The following is a 27748-nucleotide window of genomic DNA, read 5'->3' as shown; positions in this document are numbered from 1 at the left end:
TATCCACCTGGGATTAGATGCCCATTTCTGGTCTAACCCGTTGTGATTAGGGGTGGGATGTAAAGAAAAATTCTGAGCCATTCAGCGTGGCAAAGGTTCTGTTGTGACCAAGGCGTGCTATACAAATGCCTGCTCCTACAAAAAGGCCAGATCCAGTTCACATACCAAACAGCGTCATGCCCACCGTGCTGCTGGGTCATCTGATTTATCATCTGATTTATTTTGATGACTGAAGGTCAACATCTAGTCTTTGTTTTCTTTCATTACAACCTAATCCTATGCAGTAGTCTGCACAGCTCCTCAGTGTGGTTGGACAAGCTCTGACAAATGCAGGCACCCATGTAACCATCTCCCCACAGCTTGCCATTCATCATCCTAGCAAGTTCCCTCGTATTCCTTTGCATTCTGTTCTCCCCGGGAGCAAACATTGTATCCTCATGGACCAGTCTTACTTGTCTTGAACTTCAATCTGAACGGACACACACAGTGTCAACTTTAATGTATTTTAGTTCAAGGTTGTGAACATTGATCCAGTGCTGGCTGGGTGCTGGGATCTGTGTTGCTGTTCAGGATGCAGGGATGATTGTGGCAGCGCTGACAGCAAGGGACATAAGACAGGAGTCGTGCAGAGACAGAGCATGGCTGTGCTGGGGGGCAGCGGGAGGCCTCGGGTTCAGGAGCGGAAGAGGCCCAGAGCTGTGAGCGGTTCTGCGAAGGGATGAGCCAGGGTGCCAGGGTCACAGTATTCCCTGTTGTTCTTGAGGCGATAAGCTGGAATATTTAACTTTGGCGATTTGTCATTTTCCTGCCTTATGCACCGGATTTCCTGGTCTTCCTGTGTGTTCTCTGATGAAAGCGGGGCCCCGAGGCCTGGGGTGGAATGGCTTCCTCCCAGGGATGGAGACTGGGAGTTCCGCTGAGCCAGCCCAGCCTGGCCTCTGCTTTGTACACACATCTCCTGCTTCTCTAGGAACGTCCCCTTCCACACAGATCTACGGCTCCCCTCACTGGCTCAGGTGTCAGGTGACCAAGTTCACACTCAGTTTTATCAAGAAAAGCAAGTGAATGCTTAGTTTTCTTTATATGTTGATCACTATATCATGAGCATTTTTCATATGTTAAAGTTATTTCAAACATGACTCCTAATTACTACATAACTTACCACATATGGTCATACTATATGTAACCATATTTAATATCTATGTATATATATATGTATATATGTAGTTATGTACTTTATGTAGAAACGTACTATATACTGGGTGAATGTGTGAGAGTGTGTGTGTGTGTGTGTGTACAGGAGTGGGCAAAAGTAGGTTTACAGTTGTTCGTATGGAAAAAGACAAGCAGGTTCTGATTAGTACAATAACTATTAACTCTGTTTGCATACTTATAATGGTAAACCTACTTTTGCCTACCCCTGTATGTGCTCAAGGTCAGCTGGGACATAGTATTAAAAATAAATAAGTTTTACAGGAGCATAAAGAAGCTAAAATTACTATGTGCTTTTTTTTCCTCCACAGAACCATCCGAGTATGGCTGAAGAGAGACAGCGGCCAGTACTGGCCCAGCATTTACCACACAATGGCCTGTAAGTAGGGAACTGTTTCACTCGGTGAACATGTCTCTAATGTCTGTGGTGATTTAAATTTCAAAATGTCTATTAAAAAGTGCTGCTAGATTTCAGAACGAGTTTCTCAGTTGTCTAACCCCTCCCACTGGAGGTGCCTAACTGCAGGAAGACTGCTTTTCTTTTGCAGGAAGTTGGGTCTATTGGCTTAACTGAAGCAACCTTGAGCAAAACTGGAGGGGTGGGGGGAGGACATGCCCCTCCCAACCCCACCCCCAGTTTTCCTTAATTTTGCCAACTTAAACTAGTAGTGACTTAGTACTTAGTAATAGCTGATACTGACGTTCTGTGCCCTCATAACCAGCCTTGTGCCCAACCTTTTCACAAACCTCTGGGTTCCAATGGGAGATTTGGCCCAAAGTACTGCACATTCTAAAAAGAGAATTTTCTCAGTAGCTAAATGTGTTCTAAAAATAAATCTAGATCAGTCTTTTGCATTGAGGTTTTTAAGACAGCTGTGAGCTAAAGTGACATAAAGTTACATTTAAGTTCTAGCCCGTCATGCAGATGTAAGCGGCATTGCCATCCTCTCCCACTTCCTTTCTCCATCCTTTCTGCAAAAGAGAGCCCTGTGGAGAACGCCTGGACCCCACCAGGCCCAGCTGGGGTGGAGCCCTGCTGTCCCAAATGGCCACACAGAAGCATCCAGAGCTGCTCATTTCCTTGTGGCTTGGTCCTGAATAAGGGATTTTCCTCAGTTAAGTGTTCCCATATTTAGAGGGCCCCCTGGGAAAAGAAGAAAGGCTGCGGGGCATGCTTGATGGTTTTACTTCTTAAGACCATTATGAAGTTCTCCTAAAAGACCTTTTGCCAGTTGTTCCGGACACTGGTGACAACTTTCTTAAGAGTTGTGGCAGAGGCAGTGGAGTTGTACACAGAGTAGCCAGTTATTCAGCACATTCCACGGTCTGCGTGAGCCACCCTCCCAGGCACCTGTACTTTTATTCCCGTGAACATGCACTGTCCAGGCCCTGTGGTCAGTTACTACAAAACACGAGTGGTTTGTCAGGATTTTCATTTGTTCTGTCTTCCACTTGCAGCTTGGGCAGCCTCCTCAGCTTCTCTGTCTTGGTAATCATTCAGTGAAAATGAAGTAGACTTTTTGGACTACTGCTATAGAGATAACTATGTAATGGGCACCATAAAGCTTTATAATACAGAGTGCACTAGAAGAAAACCCAATCATATTGATTGGAGCAAGCAGTAGTATCTCCCGTTTCCGTATGCCGTGGCTGCATAACCTTGGTCACTCCTCTGAAATACGAAGGACCAGTGTCTTAATAAAGGTGCTCATGGGCCCATTTGATAAATTTACTTTGAGAGTTTGTTTGGAGCAGGGGTCAGAGGTGGGTGGGACATCCTGGGCCTCTGAGCCCACCGTCTACCCAACCAAAAAGGGTTTCTTTTAGACTTCCAGTGGCAGCAGAAGTGAGTACTCTTCCATGGTTCTTAGGTCCTGGGCACGAGGCTTTGGCCATCCCTTGCCAACTTGGCTTAATGGTACCTTCTGGAAGTAGCTCTCAGAACATCGTGACTGCAGAGACCAGTAAAAACTGGAGCGAACAGGCCCAGCATCTCTGCTGTTGGTGGCTGACCCCTGCATGTTTATACCTACACATATTTGGCTTGTTGCTTCTGGAAGCCTCTTTATTGCATCCATCTGGAGATGTATCTGCTGATAAAACTGCAGGGACATTGCCAGAAGAAAACAATGAATGAATTATGAGAAATAATTGCTTGTCTATTTTAGGATGACTTTCATTTTAAAAATAAATTCAAAATATGAGAAGAAAAGTGCCATGTTGGCTCTTAAAACTATCTGTAGATTACCCAAATTAGGACATTTTAGTGGTCAGCCACCAATTTAGACTTTTTCCTATGACCTGACTGTGATCAGCGAGCCAGACCTTAGCATATTGCTCTATGTGGTTCGATTATGTTTCAGAATGTTTCTTCCCATAACAGAGATAACTTTCAGAATCTGCTTTAGCTGAAAAGAAATGGTAACTCTTAGTTCCTGAATCTACTTTGTGCCTCATGCCTTTGTAAAAAATAATGTCACTTTATGAAATCATCGCAGCAACTTGGGAAGGTAGATGATATTTTCACCATTAGTAGATGAGGAAACTGAAGCGAGAGGGGTTACTGAGTTGCTTGTGGTTGGAATTCCAATCCATGCCTGTCTGACTCCAAAACTATGCTCCCTACCACAGGTATGGGGTGTGTCCATGAGCTTTTCCGGTAAATATTTAGACTTTACGGGCCAAACAATCTCCATGGCAGCTTTTCAACCTTCTGCCCTTGGAACATGAAAGTGGCCATAAACAATGCTAAAAGGAGGAGCCTGGCTGTGTTGCAGAAAAACAAAGAAACAAAAACTTTATTTACAGAACTAGACTTGAAGCATGTGATTTGGGATGGCAGTGATGCCTTTTTAAAAGGCCACAGGTATTTTGTTTGTTTAAGGTATTTTGTTTGTTTATAAAAAGGTATTTTGTTTGTTTATAAAACTATGTGAGTATCCAAACTTTTTTAAAAAAAAATTGTATTGCTTATCTCACTAGAAGCTTGTCTTCTAGGAAAAAGAGCCAGGACATCTTTATATACAAAACAAATAAACTAGGAAAGCTTTCTGTTTAAACTTAAGAATTCTATAGTCTCATAAAATAACTCAGCCCATTGTAATTTTTGCACAGAGAAGGGTTCTTACATATTTACGAGCAGTTTGTTAGAGGGTTAGGCATAAAAAGAATTGAAAGGAAGTTTTAAAGCATTAAGATTTAGTACCAGCTGAAAAGTAAGTAAAAATAATGACAATGAATCTTTGAAATGATCAAAGTATGATTTGATTTGTCAGTGATCATTTTATGCGTGGTTATTAAAGAGCACTGTGTATGAAGATACATATATCTTTGTGGTTATAATTCTTAAACATGATTGTTCTTTGCAGTTTCAACAGCAACATGGGGCTAAGGGGGTACAGGCTTCTTGCCACTTCTCATTGTTCTGTTTACAGGCAAAGGCAGTACCTGCCTTTCAGCTAGATGGTTCTTTGCTGCTCAAACAGTTTCTTTCTATAAGCTGGTCACGCAGTTAGCTGTGTTCTTGCCTTTGAGTACAATCCAGTACTATATTATAGTTTATTGTCTGCCTTTGGTGGAGAATACCAGTCCATTGTAGAGAGAGAACTTTAAATTAAACAAGTTTCAAATGGTGACTTCACGTATAAGGTTTTTTCCCCTTACTTTTTCATATGAAGTTTTATTTCAAAGCAAACTCAAGTTTGTTGTTTTTTTCCTGGCATGCATTTATTTCCTTGTTGTGGTTCCTTCCTGGGCAATTACAATTCTTAGGATGAAATGAACCCACACATTTCTTTTTACAAATGCTCCATTTTCTAAATCACATTGATTCTGATTTGTAGCCGAAGGAGACAGGTGGAGTTGCTCCTTTCTGAAACTCATTCTCTGGCCCTTGCTATCTAGAAGGGTAGCCAGAACCTGGAGGGCAGCAGGTGCTACCCAGTCACATGATACTGCTGTGGACAAAGAAAAATATACGCACAACTTCACTGACTACACACTGGGGTTGGATGTCATTGCACAAGGGAACATTGTTTGGCCAGTGAGGGGAAAAAGCAGTTCCAAAGTGGCTTTTTCAGCCTTCTCACATATGCCTTGGAATGGGAATTCTTGTGCCGGGAACCCCTCTCTCCACAGATTGCAGCTACTCTTACCTGTGATAGGGAAGGAGGGCAGGGGCAGGATGACCCACTGAGTTTGGGGTGCAGATCACCCACTGTAAGCGCTGGTCCCCAAACCTTTCCAGAAACAGGTAGGAGTTTCAGTTAGATGAAACTTCAGGCTGGATCACTTGACCCAAAGTTTTAAAAATAATTTTATGTGAGAATTTTAAACTAAAATAACAGAAAGAACTTTATTAGCATTTTCAATTTACATCATTATTTTTTACAAAACCTTTTTACCCTCTTTTTTTAACCTCCATCGTATAGCTCTTTTAATAATGAATTTTGCACAATGACACAGTGCTTAGCTTTGCTATAATGTGGTCTTTGTCTTTCTGGCAGCTCCTTGCTCGGCTATGACTTACCATCATGATAGCAGGCGGATATTTGTGGGCCAGGATAACGGAGCCGTCATGGTAGGTACTTTCCAGAATGTATGTATTATGTCGACCTCCCCATGTTCATGTCTGTTGGACAGTTTAAATAAAGTTAGCAATAAATGCCTGATTGGCATAAAATTTTTTGACTTCAGTATAGGTGTTAGACCTAAAAATGGATTAATTTTATTATTTTTTAAAATATATTTTTATTGATTTCAGAGAGGAAGGGAGAGGGAGAGGGAGAGAGAAACATCAATGATGAGAAAGAATCATTGATTGGCTGCCTCCTTCATGCTCCCACCTGGGGATGGGATCGAGCCTGCAACCTGGGCATGTGCCCTTGACCGGAATTGAACCCAGGACCCTTCAGTCCATAGGCTGACGCTCTATCCACTGAGCCAAACTGGCTAGGGCAAAATGGATTAATTTTAATGAGTGCTTAATTTTAAACCAGTTTCGTGGAACTCAGAATGCTGTCATGATGGATGGTGGGGTACACAGGCTAGCCCACAGGTGCAGTCTCCATGCAGCCCCTATCCCTGGACCACAGAGAAGGCCAGGACAAGGAGGGTGCGGTGGAGAGCCTGTGTGTGCATGTGTGTGCGTGTGTGTGTAACAGAGGAAGGGGAAGGAGAACCGAGTTAGGGACTAGCCATTCAACCAACAACTTGTATAGCTCTTTAGGGCAGTGTTTCACAAGTATTTTTAGTGAAGGATCAGGTATTTACATTTTTAATTTGTTATAGGTATTTTTGTGGGTCAGATTGTGTGTATATGTACATATACATTTTTTCCTAAGGAGACATAATTTATATACCATAAAGTTCACCATCTTAAAGTGTGCAATTCTGTGGTTTTGTGGTATGTTCACAAGATTATGCAACCATTAACACTCTCTAATTCCAGAACATTTTTATCACACCCCCGCCCCCCCCAAGGAAACCCCAGCCCATTAGCAGTCACTCCCCCCAGCTCCTGGCAATCACTAATCTCCTTTCTGAGTCCAGAGATTTGTCTGTTCTGACATTTTATGTGAGTAGAATCATATAATACATGTTGCCTTTTACGTCTGGCTTCTTTCACCTAGAATAATATATTAAGGTTCATTGCATTGTAGTTTGAATTAGTACTTTTTTTGTTTATTATGTAGATAGACCACAATTTGTTTATCCACTCATCAGTTGATGGACATTTGGTTGTTACCACTTTTTTTTTTATTGTGAATAATGCTGCTATGAACATTCGTGTGCAAGTTTGTGTGTGAACCTAAGTTTTTCATTCTATTGGGTATATATACTGAGGAGTGGAATTGCTGGGTCATATGGTAAATCTATTTTTAACTCATTGAGGAACCCCCACGCTATTTTTCAAAGTGGCTGTACCATTGTACATTCCCACCACCGACGTGTAAGGGTTCTAGTTTGTCTACATCATTGTCAACACATGTTATTTTCTGTTGTTTTTGTTTTGTTTTTACTATGGCCACCCTAGAAGGTGTGAAATGGTATCTCATGATTTTTGTTTGCATTTGCCTAATGACTAGTGATGTCGAGTATTTCAGTTGCTTGTTGATCATTTGTGTATCTTCTTTGGAGAAATACCTATTTAAGTCCTTTGCCCATTTTTTATTTTTATTTTTTTAATTGTTGAGTAGTAAGAGACTCAGACTTGCAGCTTGGAAGAAGTTACCAGAGAAACCACCTAGTGTCCTGGGTTTTTCATTGTGGAAGGTTTTTGGACTACTGATTTAATCTCTTCACTTGTTACAGATTTTCTATTTCTTCCTCAGTTCATGTTTGTTGTTTATGGTCTTTCTGGGCCAAGAAGGGAAGAGCCAGTACAAACACAGGTTCTCAGCCCAAACAGTCCATCCAGCAATGGGCAGGTGGTAAGGACTTGGGGGCGACAGAGTTAGGCTTTGATGAGTTCTGTGCCCTATGAAGTTGGGGCTGCTGTAAATACATTACGTAGTAGTTAAAGCCAACATTCTCGCTCTACTTTTTCTGAAAATATTGTAGGAAAATAATGGTGATGTGCATATACAAATGTAACAAGGATCCATGAACTGCAAGCCTCAAATACTTTCTCCAATGGTGGCAATGGTTGAGCATTTCTTTTTTTTTAGGGACCCTTCTTGTGGCTCCTGGTTCAAGGATATCAGTAATAGGATAGCCTACAGAAACCCTTATAGCTCTTCAGTGGAAAGGGGCAATGTAAATCCAACTTATCATTAGCTAGCTATTGATCTATTGATCTCCCACCCAAAACAGATGAGTATCCTTAAGACACTAAGACATATTTGTAGTTTGCAAAACCAGGATGGAGAACAAGAAATTTATATATATTTTTTCAGTCTGAGTAGTCAACAATTTATAAAGTCCATGTTACCTAGAGCCTTAAAAACATCAATTTAGCATTGGTCAATAGAATTTTTTATTAGGGCTTTTTTTATAAAGAGGTTCATCTTTTTTATTTTGTGTTGGAGCTCATTTTTTTCATTAAGCGTATACTTTTAACTTTTTTCTAGTTATAAAGTATTACACAGTCTGTAAAAATTTAGAAAATACAAGAATATAAAAAAGAAGAAGCCCACCCACAGCCTCTTAATGTTCTCTTTTGTGTATTTGTATATTAAATATGTATACTTCCCCCCTTACATTACTTGGAACACCCTATGTTTTATTTTCACTGTAGTTGAAAACTCTGATAGTAATGTGTTTTTATACTTTCACTTTATATATATCATCTTGAGGAATTTTTGATGTAGCTCAAAGAGAAAAAATGAACAAGTTGCCTCCTTTGCAGTTAGAAGGAGAGGGACTTCAAAGCTTTCACTGCGGAAGAACTGGATAGAAATGCTGTGCTGGTCAGCGGCTCTGTTCCATCTGGTCCCCAAAACAAAGGGTGGCCTGAGGACAGGACCGCATTATTGTTCTGTAGCTGATCTCAGTCCCAGGTCTGGTGATAGCTATTTTTGGATTTCACTTTGTTTTGAAAGTTAAATTCCTGTTGTTTTTAAAACCATGACTATATTCTTATTGCTTGTGTTTACTTTTAGGAATTTCATGTTTCTGAAGATTTTAATAAAATGAACTTTATCAGGACTTACCCAGGTAATTATAATAAAATACACACACACACACACACACACACACACACAATACATGTAGATCTGCATACACAAAACTAGGACACCATCTCATATGATCAAAAGTAGGTTTGGTGAAGGCCTGGGGAGGGGGGCAGGGACGGGCTAGAAAGGTCAATGCAGGAAGCAGAGGGACATATATAATACTTTCAGCAATAAAGATTTTTAAAATAAAGTTATAAAAAAAATAAAAATAAAAATGTAGGTTTTCATATTAACTTTTTAGTTTTGTTACCCCAATTAAATAAGAGGCTATTAGTTCTTTGAAGTTATTTACCATTCTTTTCCTGCTTATTAATATTTAAATTTTTGTATACTATTCCATTTGGGTACATGTATCAGATTTAATTTAACCATTGCTTTATTTTTAAACATGAGTACTGCTCCTACTTTTTGATAATGCCCACTCACTAACATATATGGTAGTGTATGTATGTGTATATATATCTGTGAGTATATGTATTTCATATCTATGTATATACATGTGTGTGTGTGTGTTTCCTTTACTGTTACTCTGACTCTAATTACTTCTATTTAAGACAAATTCATAAAAGTAGAGTAACTGGGTCAAACATTAAAATGTTTTTTTAATGCTCTAGATTTATTTGCAAGCCTCCTCCCAGCAATTGTGCAAATTTTGCAATCTTATGAATGGCGGTTGAGAGTGCCTGATCTTTAAATGTTTACAATGTTACTCTTTATAAATGCTTTTTGCCAGTTTGATAGTCAAAATAGTTCTCAAGTTAAAAATTATTTAAGCTGTATTTAATGTTAACCCTTTGTCATCTTTTATGCATGTCTGGTTCATGCTTTGCCCATATTCCCAGAGTCTTTTCTAATTAATTTATAAGAAAGAGTTCCTCAGTGCTCCTGCAGCAGCCTGTACAGCTGAGAGCAAGTTAGAAGTTTCTCTGTCCCTCAGACTCCATTCATCAGCCTGGGCATTTACTAAGCACCTGCTCTATGCAAGGTGCTGTATCAGACGAAGTAGACAGGTCACTGCCCTAGTGGCTTACAATTAACCTGCACACTCAAATATTTCACAAGTTAGGTCACAGACAGAACACTTTCCTTATTCTCAGCTCTTATTTTGGTATTTTGGAATATAGAACTTCACAATATTTTGTCTTTATAAATAGTAAAAAGTTACACACAAATTGCTTACACTACTTTTTAATTACAGAAAAGTATAGTAAAAGACTTTATAGTTTATAAAGTCTTTTGTAAAGGGCCAGAACACTGAAGTTATGGACAATAAAAAAATTTTCTCTTTTAAGAAAAGACTCCTGCTTTCCGTATGGAACTCATTGGTAGGTAGGGCTTTTTAGAGCAAAGTGCAAGTCTGTTCTCTAATCTGTGATCGGAATCCCTCGAGCATTACTCCTTAACGATTGGTAGCTTCTGACTGTTGCCACGTAGGCAGGCAGCGGGCAGGGCCCTGGGAAGCCCATTATAGGGAGTCGGGGTAGGGCAGGTTATCTGACACCCGCTCACAGTCGGGCACCCCCATGATGGGATGTTGTGCATCCCCAGGCCAGCCAGGTGGAGACGGTCAGCCCACGGGATTCAATTCTGAAGGTCCCATTTCTTCCTGAAGGGCGCAGACTTTCCGTTTCTGTTCCTACAGCTCATCAGAACCGGGTGTCTGCGATTATCTTCAGCTTGGCCACGGAGTGGGTGGTCAGCACCGGCCACGACAAGTGTGTCAGCTGGATGTGCACCCGGACCGGGGACCTGCTCGGGAGGCACCTCTTCCCCTCCTGGGCTTCGTGTTTGCAGTATCCTTTGAAGGGCTGGGCCTCCGCCTCCTTGTCTCAATGATTAATTTCTATTCTGATCATAAATTGTTAATTGACAAAAACATCCAAAAAGTAGAATTAAAAAAATGAAAAACAAAACAGAGGAAAAAATGTAAAAAAGACTAAAAAAAGAGAGAGAGAAAAAGGAAGGAATAAACAAAAAATAAGGTTAAAAAAGGAATAAATTGTTATTTGAGATCCAAAGGCTGAAGGATTCCTGATATTTTACATAAAATCTAAAATTTGCTTTATTGGTATAAAATTGGTTTATTAAAAATAATTAAGTGACTTACCATTCCCTGCTGGGAAGTGCTGTACTTTTATTTATTTTTTAATATATTTTATTGATTTTTTACAGAGAGGAAGGGAGAGGGATAGAGAGTTAGAAACATCGATGAGAGAGAAACATCGATGAGCTGCCTCCTGCACACCTCCTACTGGGGATGTGCCTGCAACCAAGGTACATGCCCTTGACCGGAATCAAACCTGGGACCGTTCAGTCCGCAGGCCGATGCTCTATACACTGAGCCAAACTGGTTAGGGCTGTACTTTTAATACAAAATCTTGGAAAACCTAACCCTCATTATTGCAAACCCCTCCCCTCATTCCTTTACATTTCAAAGTGAAAGAAAAGACTTTTTGTATAAAGAAAGAAACAAAAAAGGAATTGATCTAGTAATTGGTTATTTACAGACCCTGCAATAGAATATACTAGTAAATACAGTAAGGCTTATGACTCTGGAGTTCATAAATGGGCTATAAGTTTTATAGTTGTTTTTTTGTGTATAGAGAGGGTTCATAATTCTTACAATACTCTCAAAGGTGCCTCAGCATCCCTGAAATTCCTGCTTTAAAATTTTTTCACTGGTGAATGGAACCTTTCACGTGGAGTTCGCCCTTGCTTAAGGCTAGCAGTGGTAGCTGTGTATCTTAGTGCCGGCAAGATCAAGGCTGTCGGCATCAGTAGTTTTCTTTCAGAGTTGGACATCTGGCCTAGTAAAATTCCTTTTTTCCTTTGAAAGCCTTCATAAAAAATGTTTGCTACAAATGAATGTACATAGAACATGAGATATTTAAAATAAGCGTATAAATTAGAACCGTACACTTTAGAATCAAACAAAGGAAAATATTCAGATACGTTATGTGCTAATTAAATGTTTCTGTTCTGAGTTAGGCTTTTCATATGGACTGGTAGAAAATGCCACAGAATCACAGTCATGGCCTAGCCCAGTGGTCAGCAAACTGCGGCCCCTTGAGTGTGGCTCTTCCACAAAATACCATGTGCGGGCATGCACATACAGTGTGATTGAAACTTCGTGGCCACACTCCAGGGGTCAAAGAGCCGCATGTGGCTCGCGAGCTGCAGTTTGCTGACCACTGGCCTAGCCCATGGTTGTCCTTCTGACCTTTAAATAGTAGTATCCTACTGTGTGTCATCTACCAATTTGCCACAAATTTCTATGGCTATAATGTCACTGAGAAAGTGATAAGTAAATATATTTTTAAAACTTAAATTTACCATTGCCCCAAATAACTGCCTTTTGGTTGAATGAACTCTCCACAGCAATTTAAAGTGAACCATCCTCTTTACTTAAAGCTAAATCGTCTAGGGCTCTAGGCCAAAGGAAAGATGGGTCATGTCCGTATTGGCTGTCAGTTTTACATTATTTCCAGAGATATTTCATGAATAGCCATTTTCCTCCCGTTCTTTCTTGCTTTTTTCATTATTGAGTATTTCACTTTTTGTGTGTTTTATTTTAATTTGATTAGAACTACTTGCTCTCGTGTCTGTCTTCTCTGTTAGCTGTTATCTTTTTTATTGCCAAGTTCCAAATATTGCTTAGAGTAATGACAGATACTCAATTAATTCTTGTTGAATGATTAAATATTAATTTTCTCCTTGAGTCCAGCTTAAAACTATTTTCTTCAGTATTTAAATCTTGCATGATTTTCAATCGGCTATTTCTTTTCTCAGAGTTTGAGCTTGTGCTTATTCTCTTTAAAGAGAACATTTTCTGATTTACAACTTTGAGATGGATTGTGTTGGAGATCTTTGACTGCTTCCCCACAGATACGATTTTGATACCCAGTATGCTTTTGTTGGCGATTATTCTGGACAGATCACCCTGCTGAAGCTGGAACAGGACACCTGCTCAGTTATCACAACCCTCAAAGGACATGAAGGTAGTCTGCGTCCTCACCCACAGCTTTCCCACCTAATTTTAGCATCTGAATTTAGTTCTCAGCCCTGTGGTTTCATGAATGATCACCTCCCTGTGATCTGTCAGATTTCAATTTGATTGGCCAGACAGGGGATTTAGATCTCGAAGAGTGAAGGCCAAGTGAAGGAAGGGTGCTGGGTTGGGTTTTGAATTGTCAAAATCCCTCCTAGGTTGCTTGTGTGGATCATACTTTCTACTTTGTTTACCATTTTCAATGCAATTATTTTCAGAAGACCTTTTAAAATGTTTTGTAAATGGTAAAACCTTTTCAGGAATGTTAGTGTTTTTAAATTGTCAGTTTCTAGGACACTGAACAAGACTAGTGGATCAGTACAATGAAAAGAAATGTATGGGCTGGGTCATCCTCTACTTGGGAAACCTCCCCTGGGAAGGGACTGAGGAAAAAGAGGTCAGGTGGAATTTCATTATTTCTACAGTGCAGTGAGTTGGCAAGGCTCCAAGAAAGTGTTTTAAAACTCACTTGGCTGTATTCGGTAACAAATTAGAAGCTTCGAGGCCATCTGGTTTAGATCGAAGAATTGGGGGTTGTTAAAAAGAATTAATGATGGACTTTTATGAAAATAGTGTCTTAAGTCTAACAAGTTAAATGTTCTCCACGCTGTCTAAGCAATCTATTTAGGTGAAATCAAGTCTGTCAGACAGGGACCTTGTAGAGGAAAAAGGAGAAAGAACAGTAAATTAGGGTAGACGTGGGCAGGAAAGCACAGCCCCTGAGGACACCCCTTTCCGTTTATGACTAAGAGTCTCATGACTCTGGGCTCGTAAGTGTTGCTAGGTTAGAGTGGGTTCTGGCAACTGCTTAGTCATGTTTGTATAGAAAGATCATGTTTGTCTGCTATTAAGCCTCTAGCTAAAGAGTGTGGGGCATAGGTTTAAACAGGGTCAGGATTTATACAAAATTATGCCTGAAGCCAGTTTTGCAGAATACTCCCCCCCCACACACACACACTTTTGTTAAGTTTCTCTGAGAAACCGCTTGTGCTGTTTGCTTTGAATTATATAAAATATTATGGGCTTGTATGACTGGTTCAGTTTTATTAAGCTTATTAATCATTTTCTTCTAGGTGAGCGACAGTCACTGGAGTAATGATGAGTTCTGTTGAGAGAGAAATCAGTAGAAAGAAAGATTTTCTCAAGGGTTATCTAATCTGATAAGTTTAGCCAATTTGGACTTGTTACCTAAATTTCTGAAATACCTGCAAACCTTTCCTTCGAGACACTTAGTTTTCTCAAACAGGCATCTTGGCTGTAAAACTGCCTGCGAGGTCCCAGAGGTCTCAGTAGTCTGACTTTCTAGCTTCTATGAGATGACCTCAGTAAACTAACGGCCTGTTCTCATTAAATGTCAATGGCTATATTTTTCAAAAGCTTTTTATAGTCTTTTCAACAGCTGTTTTATAATTTTGAGGTACGGAACAAGGAAATGTTTATTGGAACATCTTTGCCCTTTTGTACATCTTTGATGTACAACTGAAGACTTTAGTCTTACGACCAGGAGAGTGGATGTGCTGTGTCTTCTCATGACTCGTGATGAAGCGTTGAATGGCCCTTTGTACAGTGAAGACACATGTTTCCTGGAAGACTCAGCTGTGCTAGTTGGGTCTTCAGCTGTCAAATGTGTGTGCCCTGACATGGAGTTAACTTAACCAATCCTCTCTCTCTCCCTGCCCCTCCTACTCTCTTCCTCCATCCCTCCTTCTCTCCCTCCCTTCCTCCCTCGCCCCCAGGTAGTATCGCCTGCCTCTGGTGGGACCCCATCCAGCGGTTACTCTTCTCTGGAGCCTCTGACAACAGCATCATCATGTGGGACATCGGAGGAAGGAAGGGCCGCACGCTCCTGCTCCAGGGCCACCAGTGCGTGACTGTTCTGGGGGTGGGGAGAGAACCCGAGTTTGGGGAAAACAGGAAACTGTGTTTCCAAAATGGCCATTTGATAGGGCTGACGGCGTCCACTTTTAACTGCTTTTCTGATAGTCCTGAGTGTCTGGTGTTCTGAGAGCAGAGGGTTTTCTTCCTCCTTGGTCCAAAGGGCACTTCCCACGTGTCTCTCCCAGCGAGTCACCCTGTTGAAATAAGCTGCTCAGGCCTGGAGCCCAGGCGTGGACTTTGACCATGGACGTGTGTGTAATGCAATACTAAGCCATTCTCCAATCGGATGCCTAACTCATTTTCTTAAATTATAAAATGTATTTCATTAAGAAGGAACATGTGGTTTGATGTAGTCGTATGGCCATTGCTATGACGGTGTAATACTCAGGCTCTTGCCATCTAGTCTTGAAAGGAAAAGGAACCCTTTCCCCTTTGTTGGCTAGGTTGTCACCGTCCACCATAACCAGAGTCAAGCCGAAAAGTAGCCACGGAAACATTCTCCATTCAAGCCTACAGGCCAGGAGATTGTTCCCCAGAGCCTCCACGGTATCTGCCTGTGTACATGTGTGAATGTGTGTATGCACACGTGAGCATGTGTATGTGCGTGTGTGTGCATGTGTGACCATGTGTGTGTGTGTGTGTGCATGTGTGAACATGTGTATGCACTGTGAGCATGTATATGTGTGCATGTGTGAGCATGAGTGTACCAGTAATCTCTGTAGTGTGTGACCACTTGTTATGGTTGGGTTCAGGCAAGGTAGTTACACCTCCTTTGTTCTTTGTTTCTGAACAAGGAGGTAAAACGTGTGCACCTGACAAGGAAATCATGGTGATTGGTCCAGAAAACTGTAGTCATCATCTCTGACCTGCAGTTCTTAAAGACTAACTTGAAAGTAGTGTTTGTTTTGTAGAAACTATTATTCTTATAGTAAGTTAGAGAATGCCAGGTAGTTTACACCGAAATCCATATTCCCACCCCACAGAGTGAGTGATAAAGGCCAAGGGCTGATTCCAACAGGGGAGAGAGTTGTGCCTCCATGGAGACTGTCTGTTTCCCATACTGAGACCAGTGCTGGTGTGTATCATCCACAGTGACCGGGTGCAGTCGCTGTGTTACCTTCAGCTCACGAGGCAGCTCGTCTCCTGTTCCTCGGATGGTGGGATTGCTGTGTGGAACATGGACGTTAGCAGAGAAGAGGTTAGAGGAGGAAGCGGGCAAAGGTGGGGGATGGGGGATGGAAAATCTGTCTGACCGGGTGCCCAGCGAGAGGGATTCCCCTGTAAGGCACCTTGTGGTCCCACCAGCTGCCCCAAGTGGTTGTTTGCCAGATTCTGTAAAAAGGGGTTTTTGTCCAACTGGTTGAATAATTTCAAACAAATTTGGCATAACAAAAGAAATATACGAAGGCAACTCTAAGAGTTCAAAGGAGAATTGAATAATTTCCTCATATCTATAGGTTGAAAGTTGAACAATTCTGTAAACATTATTAAAATGATAACGATTACTCAGAGCACACATAGTAGTGAGTATGGCAATAGCTACAAAATACTGAGAATTTTTAAAAATGCTAACCTCAACCATGTTTAGAACTATTGTATGAATTTCTGAAAAGCCAGTGTAAACATGCGGCCACGCTGACGTTGGCTCTCTCTCTCCGCCCAGGCTCCTCAGTGGTTAGAAAGTGATTCTTGCCAGAAATGTGAGCAGCCCTTTTTCTGGAACATAAAGCAGATGTGGGACACAAAGACACTGGGGTTGAGACAGGTATGTAACCAACTTTGAGTCACCACCGGGTTAATCGTGCATTCTGTCACTTGTGTAATTCTTATTTTGTTCGGAATCACACTACTTCTCCAGAAGTGCTGTTAATTCATACTTTTTTTTTTTATATGACCACTCTCTGGTGATAATGAGCAAGACCTTTCCTCGGGCCAGTGAGACTATGCCATGGCTGGTCCTGCACTGGAGACTGTCCCACGGCTGGTCCTACACTGGACACTGTCCCCTAACTGTCCCATGGCTGGTCCTGCACTGGAGATTGTCCCCTAAATGTCCCATGGCTGGCCCTGCACTGGACACTGTACCATGGCTGGTCCTGCACTGGACACTGTACCATGGCTGGTCCTGCACTGGACACTGTACCATGGCTGGCCCTGCACTGGACACTGTACCTTGGCTGGTCCTGCACTGGACACTGTACCATGGCTGGTCCTGCACTGGACACTGTACCATGGCTGGCCCTGCACTGGACACTGTACCATGGCTGGTCCTGCACTGGACACTGTCCCCTAACTGTCCATGGCTGGCCCTGCACTGGACACTGTACCATGGCTGGTCCTGCGCTGGACATTGTACCATGGCTGGCCCTGCACTGGACACTGTACCATGGCTGGTCCTGCACTGGACACTGTCCCCTAAATGTCCATGGCTGGTCCTGCACTGGAAGAAGGGGATACATAGAAAACCCAAGCCTGCTGGTAAATAGATACAGATCTTTCCCTTTGGGACTGTTGTTAAGGTCACTGTTTCATACTAGCCGAGCACCAAATTAGAATGAATTAGGGCATACAAGCCTCATGCTTTCACAAACTGATAAAAAGTAACAATTTAGCCCTCACTGGAATACTGTGGCTCTAATAATGTTAGATTATTCCTAAATTGTTCCACATAAATCTACCTGGAATATTTTTAGTAAGCATGTGTAATATTTTTAAGCATCTTTCAAGTATAATTTTTGTTTTTTAAATTAAAACTAGCCTATAGATTTCAAAGATGTTCTTCTCACTAGGTATGCACAGATACTAAAGTTCTACAAATATATATATGGCAGACTTGAAGGTAGCCACTCACTCAGGTTTAATATGAATTTGTGCAAGTAAGTAAAAAGGAATGCTGATTGTACTCATTTTATTACTGGTTACACCTCTATGAAGGATTGGCCTAAAACTTGTGTGTGGTAATAAACTTTCTTGGATTTTACTTACAAAATTGTACTCCTGCAAGGTCTAATATGAGACTGTCAGGCAATGCAGGAATTATTTTAGCACTTAAAACTTTCTAATGCTCTGAAAATGGTACCTGAATTGTTTCATTAGCTATTTCTAACAATGCGTGTCTCGTGGAAACTAGTGCAATGTAGCTGATGGGTGAAGAAGTCCCTACTTCTAAAGGAAACATGAAGAGATTAATTTTACTTTTATGATTAACAGCTAACAGCAGAGGAAATGAACAGGTCTTTCAGTATAAAAAAGTATGTCCGAATCAGTAATAATAACTGGACTATTTTGGAATGTTCTTGAAGCTTTATTTCCAGAGTCACAATTGAAAGACTAAAAGAGATAGTAAAACATCTGATTAAGCATGTTGGTTTCTTAATGAGGGCATATTAAATTTAAAACCTTATTTCTTGACTTTCCTTTGATATAGAAATAGATTTCTCCTTCCTGAACTCTCTAATCAGTTGAGCTGCTAAGTGGACTTGAACTTGGTTTTAATATTTCTTGACATCGAGACACAAGATGAATGAACAAAAAGCAGTATCTGACCGATATAGTAAGGTTGTTTGGAAATCCTTGTTAAATAGTGCAATTGCCCACCTTTTGGCTGTTAACTGCTACATTGACTTGGAATGATTATAAGTCAAGGCAAGATTTCCCCACTTCGATCCATTCCCCTGCTCTGAAGGGAAACCCTGTGCATTAAAGCAAAAGTGAAACTCCTCCTTTCCCTCCTGAAGCACCACTGCAGGAAGTGCGGGCAGGCCGTCTGTGGGAAGTGCAGCAGCAAGCGCTCAAGCTACCCCGTCATGGGCTTTGAGTTCCAGGTCCGCATGTGTGACTCCTGCTATGACTCCATCAAGGATGAGGAGTGAGTGTTTGCGTGTCTCAATCTTACTGTGCGCCTGAAACAGGAAGTGACATAGATGTACTCCTGCCCACATGTTTGTGTCTCCCAGTTTCATAGACGATGTCTAAAGAGAGGATCCTATTCTAGCTTTACGACATAGGACAGATTTCTCCCCAAAACTGCGAGAAATGATGTTGCTAGGACCAGCCCTGTCTTGAGCCCCCAGCACTCAGGGTGCTGTGCACACTGACGCAGTGGCCAGCTGGTTCTCTCCAGAAGCATTGAATGCTCTCAGCTTTGCTCACCTGTGCGTGGAAATTTAATTACTGGGAAAATTCTAGAGACCAATGGTTTTTTCCCCCCACCAAGATCTGACCTAGAAATCAGTTCTTAACTATTTGTGTTCAGACATTTCTGTCTGTTCCCCATTCTGTCCTGACTCAGGCAGTTCCACTAGGGCAGAACCATCATTTTCGTTCCCTTCCTGTTGAGTCATCTTTGAAAGTAGTAGATGGGCAAACCTTGGCAGAGGCCCGAGTTGGAAAGCCAGTGGGCACCATTGGTCGGTGAGTGCTACTCCCTGGGCAGCAGAGAGGTCTGGGAGCCTGCAGCTGTCTCGTGCCCACACTGTGTGATCTCATGCAGGCAGTTTCTCTTCTACGTGAAAGGCTCTATAAGTACAGCTGACTCTTGAACAGTGTGGGGATTTGGGGTGCTGAACCCCTGGCAATTGAAAATCCACAAATAACTTTTGACTCCCTCAAAAACTTAACTACTGGTAGCTTTCCGTTGACCAGAAGCCTTACTAATAACAAACAGTTGTTTAACACATATTTTGTAAGTTATATGTATTATATACTGTATTCTTACAACAAAGTAAGCTAGAGAAAAGAAAATGCTATTAAGAAAATTGTAGGGAAGAGAAAATACATTATAGTACTGTACGTATTTATTGAAAAAAATTTGCGTATTAGTGGACCTGTGCATCACACCCATGTTGTTCAAGAGCAGCTGTATTTCCTTTCTGTTGCTAAGAAAACGTGTCCCTCAGCTCTAGGTATAGTCAGGTGACTTCTAAATGGTCCCTTTTCTCTTTGTTAGTCGGACTTCTCTAGCAACCTTTCATGAAGGAAAACATAACATCTCCCACATGTCCATGGATGTTGCCAGGGGACTGATGGTGACCTGTGGGACCGATCGCGTTGTAAAGGTAACCTGCATAATTGTCCCAGTTAGCATCTCTGTGTAGACTGCTCCCTCGTCATGCTGCGAATGAGGATGACATTTCTAGTCCAGCCTCACTTTCTGATTGGCAAGCTTGTCTTCCCCTTTCATAAGCTACCTATAGTCATGTGAAGATCCGCAGTAACAAACTGCATGCCTGTGAGTTTCCACGCCCTCGGCCTTGGCGCTTCCCAAGGCATTTCCCTTTGCCTGGCACCCCTGTCGCCATCTGGCTGAGCGAGCCCAGGGTTTCCCCTCCCCAGCTGATCCCATGGCTGATCCTTTGCTGAAGCCATTCCTTCCTGTGCTAGTTTCCTTCCATCCTGGGCAGAAGGCTTCTTTGTAAGAAATAACCACACTTTTTTTTTCATTAATTCCCACTAACACAGAAACTGAAAGTAACTATTTTATACTTAGTACCACTCTTAAGTTGTGAAACTATGACATATATTATTTCATAATAAGGTATAGACCAGTGATGGCGAACCTTTTGAGCTCGGCGTGTCAGCATTTTGAAAAACCCTAACTTAACTCTGGTGCCGTGTCACATATAGAAATTTTTTGATCTTTGCAACCATAGTAAAACAAAGACTTATATTTTTGATATTTATTTTATATATTTAAATGCCCCTTAACAAAGAGTTCGCGTGTCACCTCTGACACGCGTGTCATAGGTTCGCCATCACTGGTATAGACTATAGTAGAACATCATTATGATGTAATTTTCAGGTGTCTAGATACTGCTGAAAAGCTTTCATCACGTTTAGTGTTTTATCACTGTTGGGGTCAGGAGGCAGTTTTGCACTGAAAGAAGAGAATGAGCTCCTTTGGCCCTTTTCCAGTCCCACGCCTGTTTGTGTCAGTCCTGGCTCTCACGGGCAGACCAGGTGACCAGTGCTGCCTCCCGGCGCCTTCTCTCCTGCAGATATGGGACATGACGCCCGTGGTGGGCTGCAGCCTGGCGACCGGCTTCTCTCCACACTGACCCGGGAGCCGCGAGGTCTGCACCTTCCCAGCGGCAGCCTGTACAAGCGCCACCCTTCCCTGTGGCACCACAGTCACCATCACGTGGACAAACAGGAGCCACTTAAACACAGATCAACACTTTTCAAAGGAAAAAAAAATGTAAAGGTGTGTTTTGGGGAATTTGTGGACCTACCTGTGGTTCCCGAGGAATGGAATCCCTCCAGCAAAACTTCCTCACGAACAGTGAGCTGATGTGGACAAGATTGATCTAGCAAATAGAGTTTTAGAGAAAAAAATATTGAACTAAAGAGTTGATGCCTAAAATGTTCTTATAACAACTGCAAGTACACACACACATTCCCCTTGACCTGCTGGGCCTCCGGGCCCTGTGGCTGCTGTGGGAGCAGGAGTGGGGCAGGGAGGGCGCTCTCTTGAGGGAACGCAGTAGGAGCTTAAGATCCCAGCGACTCCTCATGTGCTGGCAGGAAGTGCACCTGCTTTACACTTAGTTATTGACACTCATTAGAGACATCTGTTCTCTTCAGTGCCATCTGCACCTAGTATTTGGCTCACTTCACTTGTTTGTCCTGCGGGCAGTAAGCCATGGGCAAACCTCATGGTGGTTGTGAGTGAATTGTGAATTCCTCTATTAACCAAGGCAGTCCAAGTTCTTCCTTCCCCTCACACATGCTCTGAGGACAGAATGTTTTTGTGTTGCCATTACCATGGGAGTCACACAGCTGCCTGACTGTCATTGCAGTTAGTAATGACTGATGGAAAACCCAGCTACCAGCCTGCGTGCGGTGGGAATGATCATTCTGTTCCATGGAACAGCCCAGTCCTCCTAACAGACACTTTCTATTTCTAGTTCAAGGTGAGCCCCATGATATTGTGGCAGTTAATATACACCTCAGACAAGAACTCCAAAGCTTTGTAAACAATGTTGACTTGTAGTCATTGTAACTAATATTAAATATATTAGTTACGTAACAACTTGCAAAATCTGTTGTATCAAATGGTGTTTGAAAGGGTTTTGGCCACTTAGTACCAGAAGGGGGAAGAGGCGGGAGAAAGGGCACCTTCTTTTAATATCCAGATATGTATTGTTTGTTTTGAACAATAACACGTGTATCTATTACTTTACGGCTATGGAAGTGAATGGAGAGAGGCCTACATTTTTTAAGGATAAATTTAAAAATAGCAACAATATTTTTGTTAGTCTGACTGATGGATATTGATAGAGGCTCACTACTGTGTAACTCTGTCGGATTCGTATGAAGACCACATGTTATTCTACATGATACAAGTAAGGGACTCACCCTGTGTCTAACAGCAGCTCAGAGGAACTGTAACATTTGACAGGCAGTTAAACTGAAATGTCAAATGGCGAAGGGACACAAATGCTGTGGGAAAGGGATGGGGTCAGGCACACCCTGTTTTAGAATGATCTGCAGTGAAAGTTGACTTGCCTCAAAAATAAGACCGAAGGGTGTATTGCTCCTTGTAATTTTTGTATTATATCACCTGAAAAAGATGTTTTCTCTAAAAACTTTCCCCAGGCTTTCTGCAAAATGTACATTACTAATATAATCTGGAAGGAAAATCGAGTGATGCTAACTTCTAAATGGCATCATTGACTGTTGACTTGTGTTCAGTTAGGGTTCAGCCCCACAAAGGTGCTATCCTGGGGATTTTATGAAGTCCTGCAAGGAAAATAGAATGTGATCAATTCTTTTCCACAATGAAGAGCACTGAACTGTGGTTCCATTTTTCTTTATTCTGTAAAATGTGACTTTAAATGTCTGTGGTAGACTGAGTAGAACATCACAGCTGCTAAGAATATGCCATAGCTTTCAAACTTCTTTTTATTTTATAAAAACTTTTTAATGAAGAACTCCAATGCTCCATAGAGACTAAGATTGTGATAGTGCCTCCTAAGGGGTTAAGCTAATAATATAAATCAAGGAGGAAATGCATATTTAAGGAAGAATTAGAGTGTGGAAAGGAAAGGAGATGTTTCCGTATTGTTTTCTCTCCACCTGAGCCTGTTACCATTTTTCTGTATGAAAACACACATGGCAGCCTTGTCTTGCCTCTGTCACAAACTAAGTAGCAAATGAGGGCATATTTTCTATAGAGGTGGGCAAAAATTATTTTCTCAATTTTACTGACTTGGGCACATAAAGATAGTACAGCTAGGCTTATAGTTATTGCCTTACTTTGACTGTGTTCCTCTTAAACGGGTCACTTTAGATAGGTCTTCAAGTAATGTTTACTGGTTTTTCCATTCCTGGGATACTCACGCTCATTTGTACAAACGGGTTAAGAAGTATAGAATGTTAGAGAAGATCCTTATGCTTAGCCCTAGTATGTATAGGACATGAAAATGCCAATTCTTCATTTTAAACATGTTTTTAAATTGCCCTTTATTAGTGCAGGTGATGGAGATATCTCTATAGCAATAGGTGGAAACATTATTCATTTCATTGTAAATCTCTGTTTGCTATGTCCTAGTCCTGTCCTGCTCCTGGTGGATATAAACAAACATATTGGTCTAGATGGTATCACTTTGTCCTCTCTGTACAGAATTCAGTTTGTTCATGTCCACATTTTTAAGTTGAAACTGGCCCAAGTATGTAATAAACTCGATAGTGGCTCACACCCAAGGAGCTATTTTCTAAGATCAGTTTTTTTTTTTTAAATTAGTTTCTACTTTCATTACTGGATCTGATATCCCTTAAAATGTAAGAAACCAGTTACTATTAATGATAAACCATCTGCTCATTATAAATGTGAGGCTTAACAAATAAGTAAGACATGCTATATTTATTCATTGTGAGCAGATTACTGAATGCCTACTCTATTTTCTGCAGTTTATTATACAGCAACTTTTTGAGTAAGTTGAAGTTTAATTGTGCGACAAATTTGCATTAGAATATACCACTTTAAGTGTTTTTCTCTATAGCCTTTTTGACTGGGGAGTCGGGGCAATGTTGATTAGTACATTTTGTCCCTGTACTAGCGATGTTTCTATAAGATATGGTGCCCTACGGATCCCAGAGAGCTAAAAATCTTTGTCCTTTGCTCCTATTTGTGGGTTCTGTTTTTGTGGGGGTTTTTTGAGAAAATGTGTACAATAAAATATTCCTTGCTTGTTACTCTGTTGCTTAATTTAGCTTTTGTTTTTTGATCTGGACACAGGGCAATAATAGTAGCTGCTATGTGTTTAGCACCCTCGGTGTGCTGCCTGCTCTGCCGACTTTATGTTATTCAATCCTGGCAACACTTCAGTCATTATTGTCCCCATTCACAGATGAGAAAACCAAGAAAGTCCTGTCTGTCTTTCTGGCTGTCTGACTTGAAGCACACACCTTCTTCATACCACCTGCCTTAATGTGCTAGTGCAGGGGTGGGCAAACTTTTTGACTCGAGGGCCACAATGGGTTCTTAAACTGGACCAGAGGGCCGGAACAAAAGCATGGATGGAGTGTGTTATTCAATCCTGGCAACACTTCAGTCATTATTGTCCCCATTCACAGATGAGAAAACCAAGAAGGTCCTGTCTGTCTTCATTTCAAACGGGCCAGATCCGGCCCGCGGGCCGTAGTTTGCCCACGGCTGTGCTAGTGTGTAGTGTGTTATGTAAGGGAGGCAGGTGGTGGTGTCTCTTTTGGAGTTTATGAAGCCCTGGGGTCAGGTGGCTCAGCACATCCAGGCTCTCAGCCTGCACTGTGAGCTATGAAGAGACGCCAGATCTGTGGCCCAGTCTCCCCCTCACAGCTGTTTTGTCAATAAACACGGTAGTTCTGACCTAGAAGAAGTGATTCTTGGCTTAACTGATAAGAGGTTGATTTGGAAACCAGAATGGCCGTTTACTATGCGATTAAAGAGATAAGCTTTATTTTTTCTCATTCTCAAAATAGTATGTTTATTATAATAAAAAGAAACTAAAAATAAATAAAAATATCAAAAAAAGCATAAAAAAGATTTTTTGAAAACCTGGTGGCACTGATAGGTGGCTTTTGTGATGACGTAACTCCAATCATTCGTTTCCCATGCATTCTGAAGAGCAGTGATCCCTAATCTGTATTTTATGACACTCCACTATTTTAAGTCATTTTATAACTGTTACAAAATTTCTTTAGAAAGTGAATTTTATTTTTATCTGAACTAGATTAACATTAATGTGCAGAAAAGAATATAGAGTCATCCCAAAATCAAGCTGATTATTTGAAATAACTTAAGGAATCACTCTTCTAAAGTATGCCTGTTAAACTAGTAACACTCTTAAGAGACTATTACCTAAATCTAACCTCATAACAGGGATTGTCATCTATTCCTATAATACTAAAGAATAGCCAATAAATAGCCTGTAGACTCCACCATGAAAATCAAATCCAACTAATAAAGTCACAAAACAGTCACATGGTTTTAACATTTCAGAGTTACAGGTATCATTCCCTTATTAGATAAATGTGATATTAAGTTTTGGTAAGAATAGAAAACAATCAGATATTTCCATAGCTGTGAATTCTTTCAGTTAATTCCGTGGTTACAAGATTTGCCTGATTGCAGCTTGTTGAATTCAAGACCCCATAAGCCACAGACAGGAAGATTGCATTTGAACAATTGCAAGTTTATGTAAACCATTTTTCTGGACCCATCACATGATTTGACTCACATCATGAGACTTGACCGGTGCATGGTTAAGGATCTGTTAACCAGCTCTGGTTCTAGCCTGAAGCTCTGTAAGGCAAGGACGAGCCTCTATGTCCATATCCTCACTGCCCTTCACACAAGACCTGCGCAATCCTTAAAGGCTTTGCTAGCACTTTGATTCTCTAAATCTTTTCTGTGTCTCATTTATTGATTCGGTAGATTAGGGAGCACACCTAGGTATGTTCTTCCCATCCTTTGTCACATAAGGCTGAACATGCAAAAATGTTACATTATGTGCACTTCATTGAGCTGTTACCTGGAGTTAGAGGAACTCATTGGGGAGCAACTTCTATAAATAAGTAAGAACATCTGGTTGAATTAACCCCATGCGGTACTAAAAAGAGGAAGAAAGGGAGAGGAAAAAGCATATGGCCAAACCGAAATTTGTTCACTTCTGGATTTACTTGTGTAAAAATAATTCTTTACATAAGTAATGAGTGGCTTTATTTCCAAGTTATTAATGTACTTTTGCATTTCTTGTATTTTTAAGGTCAGATATGACCTCTTACATCTCTTGCTTCAGGAGTCACATCTGTTAATCTATCAAATGACTCCCAGGTTGCAAGTTGAAAACTTAGGCAAGCTTGCAGACATAAGCCTACCTTCAAATGTATTCCAGAACACTTGTCACCATTCTACTACTGCTAACCATGGTCCAGTCTTCCCACCGTCAACTGGATTTTTCTAGGAGCTTCCTAACCAGTCTCCCTGATCCTGCCTCTGCCCTACCAGCCGGATCTCAACACACAACTCAGATCATGCCATTTCTGTACACAACCCTCACGGCTCCCATCCCAGTGTAAGCCAAGTTCTAGAATGGTGCCTTATCTCCCTGAAATCTATGATGCTCTCCTTGCTTACTCCTGTCTAACCACATTTCTTGTTTTCCTCCCATAGCAGGCACTAAATAAATAATGATGCTTGTATGTGTACAATTTGGCTGCTATGTGCCTAAATGAAAAGGAACTCGTGAACTTTCTTGGGGAGTGAAACCATTTGTTGTGACTGTCCCCTCCCCTGTCATTTCTACCCATCTTATTCCACCTGCCAAACTACCGCTACAGTTTCCTGAGACAGGTTATAGAGGATAAGTACACGAGGGACATGATGAGAGGTTTCTTGCTTTTCTAAAACATAAACTACTAGTTCTGAGTGTCTAATCATCATAAGACAACTTTAAGACAATTCCACTTTAGTGGGTATGTTGGTTTTGAAATGTTTCTGCAAATTCTTACACTGTGTTATTGAGTGTTTTCTTCCCTTAAGTCTGGGCCAATCTTAGTGACTCACTAATGGAATGTAGCAGAGTGAGAAGTGACACTGTGCAACCTTGGAGGTTAAATCAGAAAGAAAATGCAATGCAGCTTCCACCCGGTTGTCCACGGGGAACCAGCTGCCTCTGAGACCACAGGAGTCCTGACGAAGTGAAGATGGGACCTGCTTTGGAGAAGTGGATGGGGAAGATGAGAGTGCTGCGTGGACATGCCGCTGAGGCAGAGCTCACTTTTGGGTGGAGAGTTGAGGTGTGTTATCTAGCCCATCCTGAGTTCCTGGTTCACGGGATAAGAAGAACATAGAGGCTTTCACAAAAGGTCGATACTGGACAGTACCACACAAGGTCCACTGGCCCAGACCCTAGAGCACTTGTTACCAGTTAAAGAAGGAACTGGTAAAGTCTGAACGAGCAGGGTTGAGGTTGTGGGTGAGACTCACTCTTCAAAAGTGGCCAAGAGTGCTCTGTAGACATGGAGGGGAAAAACCCCCAGGGGTCTCCGGTAGAGCTGCTGGCCGAGAATCACTTAGGATTTAGAAAAAAAGGAAAGGTGCTAGAGGAGACTGGAGCCCAGGGATGTTCCTCAGTGAGGTCTGAAGTGAGTTTTATTTTTACTCATTAAAACATTTATACAACATTGATTCATTCAACATGTATGCATTGAGCACATACTCTGCAACAGCTGTGGTGTGTGTGTGTGTGGTGGTGGGGGGTTGGGGGGGGGTGGAATTGGAAGGCGGCCAAGAGCCCAGGCTGCAGAGCTGGCCACCTGGACTGGAATCCCTCTTGGGAGCTGTGCGGTCTCAGACTATTTATTACTCTCCCTGCCTTACAGACACTAATTATAAGGAAATCTAATGCCAGATTTCTTTAAGTGCAAGGTAGGGAGAATGATTACCTCCAGG

At 41.5% G+C, this 27748-nt stretch overlaps 1 protein-coding gene across 2 annotated transcripts; it reads left to right on the top strand.

The window, feature by feature from the left end:
• Window positions 1–1525: 1525 nt before the first annotated feature.
• Window positions 1526–26505, top strand: WDFY1 (WD repeat and FYVE domain containing 1). 2 transcript variants are annotated; one of them, XR_002831501.1, is made up of 12 exons: window positions 1526–1591; window positions 5718–5791; window positions 8814–8868; window positions 10531–10681; window positions 12774–12886; window positions 14673–14799; window positions 15907–16012; window positions 16478–16579; window positions 18552–18682; window positions 19763–19871; window positions 20811–21016; window positions 26190–26505. XR_002831501.1 is itself a non-coding variant. In XM_023761830.1 (11 exons), exons 1-11 carry the CDS (start codon window positions 1585–1587, stop codon window positions 20868–20870), a joined length of 1035 nt encoding a protein of 344 aa, XP_023617598.1. In that variant the 5' UTR covers window positions 1526–1584; the 3' UTR covers window positions 20871–24009. The 2 variants fall into 2 exon arrangements, 1 of the variants encoding a protein (XP_023617598.1); XM_023761830.1 differs by lacking the exon at window positions 26190–26505 and having other exon boundaries at window positions 20811–24009.
• Window positions 26506–27748: the final 1243 nt, after the last annotated feature.

Source organism: Myotis lucifugus, unplaced genomic scaffold (genome assembly GCF_000147115.1).
Source record: "Myotis lucifugus unplaced genomic scaffold, Myoluc2.0 scaffold_3, whole genome shotgun sequence".
Classification (NCBI taxonomy): Eukaryota; Metazoa; Chordata; class Mammalia; order Chiroptera; family Vespertilionidae; genus Myotis; species Myotis lucifugus.
The sequence above is the reverse complement of the archived record's forward strand: the minus strand, read 5'-3'. Positions and strand labels throughout refer to the sequence as shown.

Bases quoted from the DNA above. Each gene is read 5' to 3' on its own strand.
- WDFY1 (XM_023761830.1), top strand. The intron at 16,013-16,477 runs GTTAGAGGAGGA...CTCTCCGCCCAG, and splicing joins TGGACGTTAGCAGAGAAGAG to GCTCCTCAGTGGTTAGAAAG. The intron at 18,683-19,762 runs GTGAGTGTTTGC...TCTCTTTGTTAG, and splicing joins GACTCCATCAAGGATGAGGA to TCGGACTTCTCTAGCAACCT.